Source organism: Pinus tabuliformis, chromosome 5_1, assembly GCF_031772625.1.
Source record: "Pinus tabuliformis cultivar Carrire ecotype Pingquan chromosome 5_1, CPIR1, whole genome shotgun sequence".
NCBI lineage: Eukaryota > Viridiplantae > Streptophyta > Pinopsida > Pinales > Pinaceae > Pinus > Pinus tabuliformis.
This window is the reverse complement of record NC_142305.1, coordinates 492,960,004-492,976,261: the sequence shown is the minus strand read 5'-3', so window position 1 is coordinate 492,976,261 and position 16,258 is coordinate 492,960,004. Positions and strand designations below refer to the sequence as shown.

The 16,258-nt window shown below is 40.9% G+C and overlaps 1 protein-coding gene across 1 annotated transcript; it reads left to right on the top strand.

Moving 5' to 3' along the window:
• The first annotated feature begins 8,454 nt into the window (after positions 1 to 8,454).
• Positions 8,455 to 9,627, top strand: LOC149165640 (uncharacterized). The gene has a single exon (XM_089429892.1). The coding sequence runs from the start codon at positions 8,455 to 8,457 to the stop codon at positions 9,625 to 9,627; it is 1,173 nt and encodes a 390-aa protein (XP_089286018.1).
• Positions 9,628 to 16,258: the final 6,631 nt, after the last annotated feature.

The following is a 16,258-nucleotide window of genomic DNA, read 5'->3' as shown; positions in this document are numbered from 1 at the left end:
CCCTATTTTCCATAGCAGGTTATCTCGGATTAGGGGCATAGCTTTTAGTGTAGCCCTCCATATTGTGGATATGCCATAGTGGTTCCAAGAAGGTCTGCGAAGCCATTCTGTAATGCTGGAAGGCCAAATGTATTTGTGGTGAACAACTTCTGCCCATAAGCTGTCCATCTTGATAAGTGACCAACCCTGCTTTGCAGTAAGAGCCTGTGCAAAAGCTGACAGAGATTTTATCCCCCATCCTCCCCATCTCTTCGGCATGGTAACAAGAGCCCATCTGGTCCAAGCAAATATCTTGCCCTTTTTGTTGCCATTCCACAGAAATCTATTACAGATTTGTTGTATTTTTTGTAGAATTCCTTTTGGGATCCAAGTAAGCGACATCCAATAGACCGGTGTTGCCTCGAGCACAGATTTGATTAATAGAAGTCTGCCTGCTTTTGACAGTAGACGATGTTGCCAGCCAATAATCCTCTTCTCAATTTTAGCTATGAGCCAAGTCCAGTGAGCCGCTTTATATCCATCCGGTCTTAATATGAAACCTAGGTATTTGATACCATCCATCATCTGGCTTTCCGAGAAGGGAAAGTGCTGTGCAGCTAGCAAAGATTCCTGTTGTGTGCATCGCATCAAAGATCTGGTGGATTTGTCCCTGTTAATTTCCATGCCCGTGGCTTTACAAAAGAGTAGCAGTATATCATTTAAAGCAATAATGTCTCGGACACTTCCATTAAGGAAAATTAAGATATCATCAACGAACAATAAGTGGGTGAGGGAGAACTGCTCAGTGATTTTGAGGCCGCTATTATCACCATTCCTTTTAGCTTCTGCTATGAGTCTACTCAGACCCTCCATGACAATGAGAAAGAGAAGTGGGGAGAGGGGGCATCCTTGCCTGATCCCCCTGTTAATATTAAATCTGTCCGAGGCTGCTCCATTGATAAGGATAGCAAAAGAGACCGAGGAGACACATCCCATAATCCAGTTTATGAGAAGGTGAGGGAATCCCAGATGAGTAAGGATCATTTTAAGGTAGAGCCAATTTACTTTATCAAATGCCTTTGCTAGATCGATCTTTAATGAGATACCTTTGAGATTCTTCAGTTTTATGGAGTGAAGGGCTTCTTGGGCAGTGCCAATGGCCTCTTGGATGTGCCGGTTACGGAGGAAGGCAAATTGTTCAGCTGAGATATGCGAAGATAGGATGGGTTTGATGCGATTGGCGATGATCTTGGCGATAATTTTATAAAGGCAGTTACAGAGGGAAATAGGGCGAAAATCATTAAAGGATGTGGGGTCATCTGATTTAGGTATCAAGGCAATGAAAGTCTGGTTCATGGGGGGATGGATGTGCCCTGTGATCCTGCTTTCCTCGACGACAGCCAATAAGTCCTCTCCCATCAGATCGTAGAAAGCTAGGTAAAACTCCACTGGCCATCCATCAGGCCCTGGGCTCTTATCCTTCTTAAACCATTTGAGAGTACTTTCTAGCTCTTGTGGTGAGACAGGTAGGCAAAGATCTTCTCTGTCTTCCTGCCCAACAAAGCGAGGGAATTTTCCGGCAATTCTGATGATATCAGGCAGATTGATAGAGTTTGGGGCCGTGAAGAGTCTCTTAAAGTGTTCAACCCCCAAACTAGCTAGTTGTTGGTGTGTTGTAGCCCATCCATCTGGTTCCTTTGGAAGCTTCCAAATGGTATTGGATGCCTTCCTGCCGTTTGCAAGATTATGAAAGTACTTTGTATTATTATCCCCGGCTTTGAGCCAGATGGCCCTCCTTTTGAGTCTCCATAGTTCCTCTTTATCTTGCAATATCTTTGATCTTTGCTCCATCAACTGACACAATAGAGTTTTTGTGGCTTCCAAATGAAATCCAGCACCTCTCTCATCAGTTAGATTTGCAATCTGTGCTTCCATATTCTTCAGGGACTGATCATCCCTATCCCGTTTAGCTCTTGCCCATACCTCAGTCAAAGATTTGAGCTTCTTTAGCCGAGCACAAAAGTCCATCGCTTTCCTCTGCTCTCTCAATGGGGGTTGAGATACCCAGAAGTCAGTGACCAATTTGATATATTCCGGGTCTTGGAGGTAACCGGCAAAAAATTTGAAAGGAGTGCGCGGCTTAGGATTGTTGCCACTAATCTGAAGGAGGATCGGGTGATGATCAGAGTGGCCCCCAGTTCTGACCCACTGTCTGTATAAGGGGAACATCTGAATCAACACTTCATGCATCATATATCTGTCAAGTCGCCTTCCAAGAGCAGCCTCTCCCGTTCTTTGGTTATGCCAAGTGGGGAGCTTCTTGTTCATAGGGATATCCACAAGGTGGTGAGCATCTAGTAGCATGCTCATCTGCTCCGCAAGAGGATCATACTGCGCCTGATGACCCCAGGTTTCCCCAGCCCCCAATGAGAAATTGAAATCACCCCCAATGATAGTGTTCTGTGTGATATGGTGACCAGACAGGAAATGTTGCCAAAAATTTAACCTATTCTGGTTTGGCCCATAGATATTAATAAATCTGATCGGGATGTCGAGCTCTCCCAGAATAATATCCATTCCAAGAAATCCACTGCCCCCCCATGCCGAGATAGGTCTACATTTTCTAGGGTTTATGCCAATAAGAAGCCCCCCAGATCTACCACAGGCATCCAACCCATGTAGAACCCAACCAGGGAGCATAGCTTGAAGAGTTTTCACCGCCGTCTCAGCATTGCAGAGGGTCTCCTGGAGAAGGATAATGTCACATCTAGAATCATGAATGAGCCTCTTCAGAGCCAAGCGCTTTTTGGGGTTGGCTAGTCCCCTGCAATTGAAGGAGAGCCAGATCATGGGGGAACACAGGTCAGGGGCTCATTTGCTCTAAGTGCCCGTTCTATAGTGACCTGTCGGCCCATGGCGACGTCCGCGACCGCATTAAGTTTAGCAGAAGAGATTTGGGATGGTCTACCACGCTTTTGCTTACGGTGACGACCAGGGGATGAACCCAGTCCCAGGACATTGGTACGATCCCGGGACCGCAGATGGTAATGATGAGCTCCAGAGGCGACCGGGGAGGGAGGGGAAGCAGGCCAATCCAAGGTAGGATTGTAGGAGGGGGGGGTGGTAGAGAGAGTGGGCGGAGGCGGGGCAATAGTACACAGAATGGAGGGTAGAGAGACATGTTCAGTGCAGGGAGACCGAGAGGAAGAGTGCATATAAGATTGCATTTCATCAGAAAATAAAGGATTACAGATAGGAATTGTAGCATTACCCGAATGAGTGGATGTTGCCTCCGCCGATTTTGGTGCAGCCTCTGCAGTCTTGGATCGGGTACGCGGCGGCTCTATGGAAGATAATTCCTTTCTTTGAGTGCTCTTGTTTGGACTAACACCCGGCTTCTTTGTAGAAATCTCCCGATGTGCCAGACCACCTGTAGTAGGCATGTTATCTCCTGCATTTTGATCCCCTGTAGACTGTTGTCGCTGGCCTTTTGGATCCTCCGATGTCACCCCTGTAACCAATGGGCAATCCTTATACAGGTGACCGATTTTATGGCATCTACGACAGCGGAAGGGGACGCCCTCATAATCCAGTAGCTGTTTCCGGGAAACATGGCCATGGTGCAGAGTGATCTTCTCCACAAGGCCCGGTTTGATATCCATATGTACAAGGATACGAGCCATGGACCGATTGCCCGACTTCACATATGAACAGTCGTGCTCCAAGTATGTGCCGAGTGTGTTCCCAATCATCTTGAATACATACAGGCTCCAGAATTGCCATGGTAGCCCTGGAAGACGAACCCAGATTGGGCCAGCACCCAATTGTTCTCTTTCCGGGTCAAATAAGGGATCCCATCGCTTGAGCATGACAGGAGCGAGCTCAATGTGCCAGAATTGTGAAAGAATCCACTGGGTGAGGTCAGGCCGATTGAAGTGCAAAGCAAACCAGCCCCGGGTGAGTACCATAACTTCTGGTAAATCCTTGAGCAGTGAACCCCAAATCTCCTCCACCCAGAGCTTCAATCGTTCAGCCGTGTAGGTGCGTCCACGAACCCGACCCACCAGGACTTTGCTAGAGGCGTCCATCACGTCTGGCAGCGAAGCTTCAGGCCCAAAAATAAGACTGTAATCAGGATCAATGGCACGCAGGCATCTACCTTTCTTTACCTTCTCCGAGCGCTTACCAAAAGGGGTCTCCTTCAGAAGTCTGCGGCACGGGTCCGAGGAGCTGTGTTGAGCGGAGCCCGCAGAGCAAGTGGGTATCAACGGCGTAGTGAAGCAGCCTGACCGAATAGGGGAATGGGGAGCCGAGGTAGAAGTACCCAGGGGTAAGGGAAGGGAGGAGTGAGGGGGGAGCCGTTGTGTCTGCGGCATAAAGGAGACTGAGGGGGAGTGGGAGCTAGAGTGGGGCAGAGGGGGCGGGGGCGGAGGGAAGTCAGGTCTGACAGGGAGCTGAAGCGGAGCGTCCAGGGAAGGCGAGGAATGAAAACAGGATCCCAAAATCTGAAGGGTAGCCGGGGATAACGGCGGACAATCCAACGGAGTAGCGTCGGCGAGCGTAAACTCAGGGGATTTATCCTTTCCTTTGAGCGGCAAGTGCGGGTGTCGCGAAGAAGCACCTGTCTCGACCCTGAGCGCGACACTCCTCGGAAATATGCACGGTCTGCTTGAGTGTGCCCAGATTTCCTGTTGGGGCATGGGGCCCGCTTCATAATCCACAATATCCTCATCGCCCATCGTAACAGTCGAAGAGTAGAGCCTGAGTCCGAGAACGAGACGGGAACCGTCCAGCGGGAGGAATGGAGGTCAGTGCCAGAAGGAAAAACAGGGAGGGGACCGCGGCAGAGACAGACAAAAGTCACCCCGTGAAAATCGAAACCTCTGTCGGTGTTCAGGCGGTCAGAGCTGTCGTATCTGTGAAGCTCCAGGTGCCAACCGCCATGAACCGGGCACCCTAATCTGAAACCCTAGCTAGGGTTCCACCATGGTTATCCTCGCAGCTGCAGTCCAGAGCCATCTCTGTCAGCTTACTCATCATGATTTCATTTTTAATTAGAAATGACATATAACAATTAAATTATATACATGTACTGACTTAGACTTCTAATTATAATAGATTATGCGGATATACATGATTTTATGTTTATTTAGAATTGACATTTAACATGTAAATTATATACATATACTTATTTAGACTTTAAATTTAGATAAAATATTTTAATATCACTTATAAGTAAAAATTATTTAATAATATTTGATATTGAGATTTTGTTTTATGATTTCAATGATGTCATTGATTCACATAGCATCCATGTAACTTTTTTAATTTTTGAAACCAATAGATTTAGTGTTTATTACACAATTTCTAGTTAGCCTTTGGAATGTTGAAACTAGAAGGGACGGTGCTTCTAGTTTTGAGTAAACTGATTCAAGTACTATTGCTTCCATTTGATCCACTATGAATGTATACTCCACCATCATCGAGATGCTTATCAGTAATGCCATAGAGAACTATTAATAGTTGTTGGTAAAGGGGAATAGGGACAATAATCTGGGAAAATAACTTTAATGTAAAGAGCAGAGTTCTTTTAATGAGGGAATGTGACACATTAGGTATTATATCAAATACTCCACCATCATCGAGATGCTTATCAGTAATGCCATACAGAACTATTAATAGTTGTTGGTAAAGGGGAATATGGACAATAATTTGGGAAAATAACTTTAATGTAAAGAGCAAAGTTCTTTTAATGAGGGAATGTGACACATTAGGTATTATATCAAATACTCCACCATCATCGAGATGCTTATCAGTAATGCCATAGAAAACTATTAATAATTGTTGGTAAAGGGGAATAGGGACAATAATTTGGGAAAATAACTTTAATGTAAAGAGCAAAGTTCTTTTAATGAGGGAATGTGACACATTAGGTATTATATCAAAGGGTGTAAGGCAAGTATTTGACAAATTACTTGCATGCCAAGTGTATGTCTATGAAGAAGTGTTTGTTAAAATTACTACTCAACTTGTGTTTACTAAAGAGGAGAAAACATTATCAAGAACCAACTGGAGGGTTTTTAGTATAGTGTTGGATATACTTTCTATTTACAAGGTGTTGGATGAAAGGTTTGTCCAACACCTATTATATTGGAACATATTATGTTATATAATATAATATGCTTTACTCTATATTTCTCCTTAGTTCCACCTTCAGCCTCATAACAAAGGTATGTTTGCATTACTTTGTTGTAAACTTTGATTTCAGTGTAACATTTCATATTATGTTCGAGTCCCTTATTGGGAACACTCTAAGTTTGTGGGTGCATTATGAAAATTCTATATCGGTTTTAAAGATGAAATTTGAGCTATCATAGGCATTCTTGTGGCTAATAAAAGATTTACTCTATGGGAGCAGAAACAACTTATGAACACTATTCATTATATATCTATTGCTAGGTAAATTTATGATCCTCTTTTGGAGTTATAATTCATTGGAGAAATACTTCTAGGGTGCCTTGAATTTCAAAACCAATGCCTTTTAGGAATGTAGTGGAAAACAATTCTACTATTCCAAATGCCTTGAAGCCTTCTCTGTTTGTAGTGCTTATATAATAGATCAAATTAAAGAAGTGTCTTGAGTAAATATTTGAACATCTAATGTTACTTAAAATTTGTTTCATTTATGAAAATCCCTAGTTATTTGTCAATTTTATGGATATTGATCTCCTATGATAGCTTTGTCCTAATAAATCGACTCAATTATGACAAAAAAAAAATGTAAGATATCTCTTTGTTTCAAATGTTTATTTTTCATAACTCCTCTAATTTGATCTTAATCTTTTTAATAGTTACTCAAAATACCGATTTATATTCATCTCCCAAATTTACCATTATAATTTTAATATTCATTAATTTTTCAATATTTTAACATCTACATAAAATTACATTTTAAATAAATTAAAATAAAATTATACATATACACTTGTATTTATGTTAAAATAAGTCATATTTTAATTTTTTAAATAAGATATCTTAAATTAAAAAATATTCACAAACAACCAAAAAAATATATTAAATAAACATTTTAAAAACAACAACATTCTCATATTAAATATATATATTTGAAAGCATCTAAATTAAAAATATTAAATAAACGTTTTAAAAACAATAACATTCTCATGTTAAATATATATATTTGAAAGCATCTATAAACAACTTACCCAGATAATCGAGTTAGCAAAAATTATTAAACAATAACCAAATAAATAACTCTATCAATTGCGTGCATCTCACAAAAAAATATAATTTTAAAAAGAAGTTATGGGGTCAACTTACTTAATACTATTCAGCGAACGCCAAAATTTCAGTCTCAGCAATTATATGAAAGTTTGAGATAACCACAAGTTTGAGATAATCTCATGTTTTTGCACGTGAGTGCATGTTGTAATGGTTTGGGCGGTCGGTTTTCACGTCTCTGGGTCAGTATCGAGTCTTGCAGGAGGCTGCGCTGCAGCGTATTTGGACCATGGCCATGGCCAGCGATGTGATGTATGTACTACATACAGATGATGTATTTGATAATATACAGCTTCTTCAGCGGGGTCCGGCCTCCCTGAAAAAAAAAATGACAGAAAAGGAAATAATTATTATGAAAAAATAAATAAATTATTTTAATGTTCATAAAGTTAAAGATAGTTTATAAGACATATTTTTTTCAACTGGTTGATGTATTTGGTTTTTTGTTTTTTGTGTTTTTTTTTTATCTGTGAAGTTTCATTATAAATGTTTTTAGCTTCTGGACAAATCTCTTGCTAAATAGATTATCCTAAGAGCTCGCTGCCATAATATCTGTGTAATTCTGCATAATTTTCTCTGTTGTCTTTGAAGGCCTCAACATTCTAAATGCAATGCTTTTCTGTTTCCACTTTTTAGGAAGAACAAAAAATACTTACTCTTTCTTCCCACACTTCTTTTGGCCTTTTCCATGACCCTTAGTCCTTTATTGAGCAATAAGAATTTTGGCTCTCCAAAAATATTGGAGAGCATGATTATGATTGAAATTAAACACATTGACTTTTGGCTCTCCAAAACTATTAACCTCTATATGAATGATTATGAATGAGATTAAACACTTTAAATTTTAGCTCTCCAAAAATATTGACCTCTATATAGATGATTATGAATAAAATTAAACACAAATCTAAATTTTTAAAAAATGTATCCAAATTTTATGACATCACTGTCTTTGTGGTTGGTCCCAATGTTCTGTCATATGACAACAGAGGAAGTTGCAAGGAACAGGGCACGCAAAGTGTTGGTCCCAATGTTCTGTCATATGAAAAGAGAGGAAGTTGCACGCAAGAATCCTTCCAGAGCACGCAAAGGGAATGGCGTTGTCCCTGCTCGTTTTAACAGTGATTCAGACTATTTTCTCAAGTGGTTTTCAATTCGAATATTTGGCAATCTATGGCAATGGAAGAACAGTTGTTACAATTTGGAGACCAGAGCACCGCTGACATGATATTACACTTAATTAGTACAGATGGAGGGGAGCATGGAAGAAATGCTCTGTATCTCCACTCTCAAATTCTGAAAAGTTCTGAATTTTTTGCAACGTTGTTATGTGAGCGATGGTCCTCGGAGAGACCACCTATTGAAATGGAGCTAACAACTTTTCACAGCATCGAGATGTATATTAAATGTATTCAACTTATGTATTCTTCTCAATCAGGGAACCGTTTTCGTTTTTCTAGTGTGGACGAAGCCCTCTGTATTCTACCAATTGCTGCTGAACTCCTCCTTAATAACTGTGTGGAGGAATGTATGAGATATTTGAATGCTGTTCGATGGACTACTAAACAAGAAGTCAAACTTCGAGCCCTGCTACTGTCTTTGGAGATCAATACCTTGCCGGATTTAGCTACTAGACTCGGGATTAGCCAAATAAAATCAGATTATGGAGGATTACAGATGCTGGAACATTCTCTGAAAAGAATGTTCTCCACAATTTCGAGTGGTTCATACGATCACAGCGAATATATTGAGGAATATATCGTAGGGTTCTTTGAGGCAAATGCATCCTTTGCAAAAATTTGTGGGTCTGCACTTCTGAAAGAATTTAGTACCAATATCGAACGCGCTAAATCTGATAAGTATGCTATCCTTACTGCTTGTACTGCACTTTTATGGATTGTCAATGTGATTCAGCGATGTGATGGGCAATTGTTTGAAATATCGTTCAAATTATTTTGCGAAGATGCTGAACTTCCTATCGCAATAAATCGTTCTTACAGTGGATATTCTGGTAGTGTTAGTCCATATTCTGGTCTAAAGAAGCCAATTCTTGGTCTAAATACCCCACTTTTGGACCTAATAGATCGGTTCCTAAATTGTATGGGCAGCGGCGAAATAATTACTTCTACATTATTTAGGGTTTCTTTTCTCACAAATTGGGTTCCTGTCATTGTTGCGCATCTCAATCACAAGAATCAATTAGAAAAAAGTATCATTGATGTTGCTGAAACCCTCTCTACTGTTGAGCAAAGACGGATTTACAACATTTGGAAAGAAACTCTGAGCAAAACCCACAAAGAAACTCTGATCAAAACCCACACAGAAACATTTTTTCATGTAAGTGGCTCTTAAAAGGATGTAGTTGATTAGGCAGGAAGATATGGTCTATATAGTCCAAGTTTAAACAGAATATATATGCCTAACAACTGTTCCGGGCATAATTTCTTCACAAGCTCTTGTACAGAATGACCTAGTCAATAGATTCTGAGCAATACCTGCGGGAGGACCAGGGCAATGAGTGCAAGCCTCCCTATGTATCTATAAGTGAAACAATTTTCATATATCCACAGTTTTGTTTGGTTGTCAGCTTATACTTAGTTATTTTCCAAATTTGTTGTTACAGTGATAATTATTTTTTCAGTATGAACAGATCATTTTTCGATGTTGCCAGTCTGCTTCTTGCCCTTCCCCCAATGTACTTGAAGAGGTTTTTTCTTGTCCCTAATTACCTTCCACGGTTTCTTATCGTTGGTTATTATTTTCACTGGATAAGGCCATTGGTTTTTAATGGGGGTTGAAAATATTTATTGAACTAAAATGAAAAATAATAATTTTGTATTTTTATGTATTTTTAACATTTTTTTTTTTGTAATATTGTTTTTTAATAGAAATGAAGAAAACAAAAAATTTAAAGTAATTTCTGAATTCAAGTATTTGCTCTAAATTCAGGTTTCTGTGATCTCTATTGTATTAAGAGGATCACATTATATTAAGAACAGTCTTTTCAATAAAAACCATATAAGAGAAAATTTTACCAACTTAAAACAATCTCAAAATATCACTTTAGATTTAGTAAAAATTTGAAAAAAAACTCATGAAATATTGAAAAGAATATCAATGTGTAATGTTAATCGGTAGTTTCTATATTATCTTTGGTTTTTAATAGTTGGTTTAAAAGTCTTTAACTAATATATGTATTCATTTTAATAGCATAATGTTAAAATTTAATTAACTATATTTTTAAATTGCATTATTTTTTCAGATCTATAAAATTAAGTTTAAATGTTAGATTTATAATTCCAGGATCTTTCTGAAATATGATATATATATTATAACTTTTTATTTTAAATAAATAGTTTGGTATATAAAAAAATTGTAAGTTAATACATTTTTTTTTGAAAAATAATATTATATTTTAAATTTTTATTTAATTTGTTTGAGTTTTAAATTATATATCATATTATAATTTTTTATTTTAAATAAATAGTTTGGTATATAAAAAAATTGTAAGTTAATACATAATTTTTTGAAAAATAACATTATATTTTAAATTTTTATTTAATTTGTTTGAGTTTTAAATTATTGTATTAGTAAATTTGATAAATAAATAAAAGTTTATTATTATATTAAATTATTTTAAATAATTGATGATATAAATGAAATAAGAGAAAATAATAATTTGGTTTTTTTTTTGGAGATATACGATGGACCTTTGATAGCGGCTAGAATTTTTTTCGAAGGGAAGGTTAGGGTTTGCAGGTTTTTGCAGGTTTTGGCTCAGCGAAGGAGGTTCTCTCGGTGATAACCTTCGTGTGACCGTCATTGGGGGTTCATGTGACTTTGTTTCTCCTTTCCCGGTGACAGTATTTTCCTTTTTCCTGCGTTTGAACTCGGGACGCGGTCGACACAAGGTTTCTGACCGAGTATCATTAATTTATCCTTCCCTCCCAGTTTTTCCCTTAGTTTTTTACATAGACAGAGAGGAACAACCTTGTTTATTACTTGGGGTTTCTGTTTGAGGTTTATTTCGCGACAGTTAGGCTTGGCAGTTTGACGAATGCAGCGGATAGGGTCGGTTTTTGACTGTCGTCTCCGGGTGTTTGAAGTCTTCTTCTGGGGTTCTTCTGTCGGGGGTTTCACCTAGTTATCTCGGAACGACAACGGCTCATCCAACGACCTTTGGTTTCATGCATGGATACATAGCAGCTTGACTATTCATTTGACACCTTGGCCCCATCGGACATCTGCGTGGAAGAGAAACACTCGTCGGGTGTGTTGATGGAACTAGAAACATCCCCTCAGTCGGATACGCAAGTCGCCGAACTACCCTCGTTGATGGAAGATATGAAGGCATCCCTTCAGGGTTTAGGGTTTTCTCAACCGGCTACAGCAGGCTCAGAAGGCCTTTTATCTCTGGGTGAAGGAACCGAATCGCCCTTTTTTCTCTATTTCCTCTCCTTCGAAATTGCAAAACTCTGAATCTATCTTGGGATGCATGGGTGTGACTACGGCGGGGGACTGGGATTCGGCACAGGCATCGCGGTGTACTTTGCCTCATTCCCACAGAGTTCTTGGGGCGACTCTGGATGGTTTTTCGCTCTCGGTTACAGGCGTAGCCTCCCATCCATCGAGGTTTTTCGACGACATCTCCAGGCAGGACTTAGGGCCAGAAGATAACAAGGCCTTGGATTCCGATGAAAACCCTCAGCCTAAGAGAACTCCACAACCTTTAAATCCTCAAACCATAATTGGTGGAGAAAAAATAATCAAAGCTTTCTAAAATTTGGGAGCATGGTCGGCTTCTGGTTTTTGGGGCAGGCATTAGCATGGACCAAGCGGTGCTGATGGAGAGCACGGTCTTGGTAGGCAAAGTCTGTGGACAGAATTATACCCCGACAAGACTAAAAAAATGGACAACATAGGTTTGGGGAAACCTGATGATGCAACTCACTGTCGTCATCACAATGTCTAGGGGCTAGTTTGCTCTTATTTTTTCACAACCTGAACAGGTGGACTGGTCCTTGAACCAATACTGGCACATTGAAATGACTCCTGTTTTGCTCGTTGGTCGCCATTGTTTGGTCCAGAGAAAGAAAATATGGGAGTATGTCCGATTTGGGTGGGTCTCCCTAGCCTCCCTCTCCAATTTTGGGTAGAGGACATATTCCGATGAATTGGTGATGACATGGGAGTTTATTTGGACCACGACTGTTCTTATCAAGACACAGGATGCATGGCAATCGCAAGAATTTTAGTACATTTAGACACCAGGGAAGGACTGGTGGAGAGCTACTGCCTTCAGATGGATGAGATAACCAGGTGGCAAATCTTAGAGTATGAGGGCATCCCCTTTCGTTGTAGGCGATGCCACGAGATAGGACATTTGTACAAAGATTGCCCTTTGCTCTCTGGGAAACAACCAGACCCTCCTCGGTCTTTGGTTTCGACAAGCACCCAAACAATGGAGGTGGAGATACCCTCTCTGGTGGTCCTTCCTGGTATTTTAGAGCCGAGTGGGGACGTGACTAGGGTAGCACCTTATCGTTTGGACTTTGGGACATCTGCGACTCCAGCCACCAGATCCCGCTCCAGAGAATCAACTTCATTTTCGGGTACTCTTCCTCCCTCACCTCTGTTTTCTCATGATTGTATGTTTACTGGTAATGCTTCTGTATTAATTTCAGGTCTGGGTTCTGGGGTAAACAATCTGTGTTCTATAAATTGTCCTATGGTAACTGCCCTCCCCCCCCCTCTGCCCCACCCCCCCCCCCCCCCCCCGCCCCCCTCCACTCAGCACCTCCCCGACCATCTCTCAGGATGTCCCTCCCCTGGCTCCTAGAGACAACCCTTTCTCTAGTGGTCCTCACCATTATAACCTACGATCCTTACCCATCTCTCGAGCCTCTTCTTTCGGCCTGGATGAGGACCCTCTCCCATCCTTTCCCTTGAAGCCCCCCAGGGACAGACAATCTCGTTTTTCCAAATCCATCAGGAGGGATGACATTGAGGTGGCCTCGGGCATTCAGTCCCGCATTGATTGGGTCCTTAAAGCAATAGGAAACCCCGCAAAGGTTACCCCATGAAGTGCATCTCTTTCAATTGCAGGAATTTGCCCAACATGGACAAGAAACTGGCGCTAAAAAGGTTGTGTCATTCAGAACGTTTGGATGTAATTTTCCTGCAAGAAACTCCGGAGGAAGGGAGCTCTCTAAATAATGTGCTCCTAAAAATTCTTCCGGATTGGGCTATTCATTTCTTGGAGGTCAGAGGACAATCGGGAGGTTGTACCCTGGGGTATAACAAAAGAGCGATAAGATTGGATAGCGTATCAGGAGGGGAGGTCTATCTAAGTGCTGATATAATCTCAACAGATATCAGTACTCCCCTCAGGCTCATAAATGTGTATGGGCCTTGCGAAAACAGGGAATTTTTTTGAGAAAGACTACTGGAAGCTGACTTCATGCAAGTTGGGAATCTGATCATCGGTGGGGACCTAAATTTCTCCTTAGGGCTGGTAGAATCCTGGGGTAATAGAGCTTAGATCGACCCCTTAACGACCTTCTTCGAAGTTTTGTTGGATTCACATGACCTTCTGAATATTGTAACGACAAAGCTTTTACCCACTTGGAGGAACCATAGAACTGGGATGGATGCTTTGGGCAAAAGACTAGACTGTTTCCTAATAAGGGCTCCTCTCATAACCAGTCTGGATTGCATTCGTCAATGGGTGGGATTGGGGGGGGGGGGGGGGGGGGGAAGGGCTGTCCGACCATTCCCCGATCTTCTTGGAGATTCAGGATGCAAACCACAAACCCCCTTCGTCATTTAAGTTCAATTCAACTTGGCTCTCTGAAGCAGCTTTCCACAGCCTAGTAAGAGAAAATTGGACTCACTGTAGCCCAGATATCAGAGTCCCCCTGACTGAGATTATTGCAAACAACCTTACTCGTTTAAAATCGAAAACCATCATATGGGAGAGGAACAAGTAGCGTTTAGATGAGGCTGAGCTGAAAAGGATTGAAGGGGTCCTTAATCAATTGGAAAACACAGGGCTTTCCAGTTATTCATAAGCTGAGTCTAAGGAACATTTAATCAAACTGGAAATAGAAAAAATCAGACTGCTGAGACAGAAAGAGGAAACTTAGTGTTTAAAAAGCAGAGCAATCTGGTTAAAAGCAGGGGATGAGAATTCCAAGTTCTTTTAGCAATTTTCCTGAGGAAGAAAATCCATCAATACAATCTGGGAATTACGAGATAACTCGAGCATGGAGGCTAGTACTTTCAATCAACTAGCGAATATGGGTATGCGCCATTTCTCTCATATTTTCAAGGCACCCAGGGGAGCCACCCTCCCCAAGATTCTCCGCATTGCATAGGTTCTCCCAAGATTTGTTGAGATGGAAGAAGCGGAGTGTTTATCCCAGCCAATTTCACTGGGGGAATTGGAAGCTGCTCTGAAATGCTTTAACAGGGACAAAAGCCTGGGTCTGGATGGGTGTCCCATGGAATTCTAAAGTGCCTTTATAGAACTCATTGGGCCGGATCTCCTTTTGGCCATTGAGGATTGCAGAAGTATTGGCAGAATGTATGAGGGGTTAAATTCGACCTTCCTGACACTCATCCCTAAAGTTGACAAGCCCGTTACTTATGACGATTTTCAAACTATATCCCTCTGTAACTGCATCTACAAAATTATTTCCAAAATCATTGCTCTTCGTGTTAAACCTATATTATCCAGGATGATTTTTAAGAAGCAGTTTGCTTTCCTTAGCCACCATCAGATCCATGAAGCCATAGGGACCGCTCAGGAAGGCCTTCACTCAATCAAGAAACTGAACAAAAAATCTATTATTCTCAAGATCGACCTCTCCAAAGCCTTTGATCAAGCTAGCTGGTATTATCTACACCTCATCCTCACTCATATTGGTTTCCCTCATTCCTTCATCAATTGGATCATGTGCTGTATCTCTTCTACTTCCTATAGTATTCTCATCAATGGGGCTGCTTCTGGATTTTTCCATGCTGAACGTGGTCTGAGACAAGGATGCCCTCTTTCCCCCCTGCTTTTTTTGTTAATCATGGAAGGTCTAAGAAGATTGATAAAAAAGGCTCGAGTTGTTGCTGAATTAGGGGGAGTCATGATTTTTGACATGATAACTCTTCCCACCTTTTGTTTGTTGACGATATTCTTATTTTTTTAAATGGTTCTTTTAGTGATTCCTCTTGTTTCAAAAGCATTCTATCACTGTTTTGTAAAGCTACAAGTATGGAGCCTAATTATGACAAATCCACCATCATTTGTGCGGCATGCCTACAAAATGAGGAGAGGTATTCGTTACATCATTTCGCTTTTGTGAGATAATAGTTGCACTCCGGCCTAAAATACCTTGGGTTCAGGCTGAAACCAAATGGGTATCGCATCACTGATTGGTCTTGGATCATTGCAAAAATTGAAAGCCGCATTAATATCTGGCAGTAACGTTGGCTCTCCAAAGCTGGCAGGGTTACTTTGATCAAGTCAGTGCTGGAGACCATCCCAGTTTACTGGATGACTCTGGCTTGGATTCCCAAAGGTATTCTCAACAGGATACAACATATTTGTTGCAGATTCCTATGGCGGGGTCAAAATGTGGGTAGGAAGTTTGCCTGGGTCTGCTCGGAAAGGATTGGGAAGCCTAAAAATTGGGGTAGTTGGGGCATAAAGGACCTCCACAAATTTGCAAAGGCTCTGGTGGCCAAGATGGGATGGCAAATCATTAAATCAGAGAGCTTATGGAAATACGTGGTCTATTTTAAATATATCCATCCCCTTTCAATTATTGATTGGATCCGCAGACCCTGCCAATCGTTACCTGGTGCTTCCATCATCTGGAAGGCCATTACCCAATCCTTAAGTATAATCAAGGACGGATTGGCGTGGAGGATTGGGAATGGTGAACAGATTAGAATAGGCACTAGTGCCTGGTTTGGAAGTGGAAATTCT

Bases quoted from the DNA above. Each gene is read 5' to 3' on its own strand.
- LOC149165640 (XM_089429892.1), top strand. From the start codon at position 8,455: ATGGAAGAACAGTTGTTACAATTTGGAGACCAGAGCACCGCTGACATG.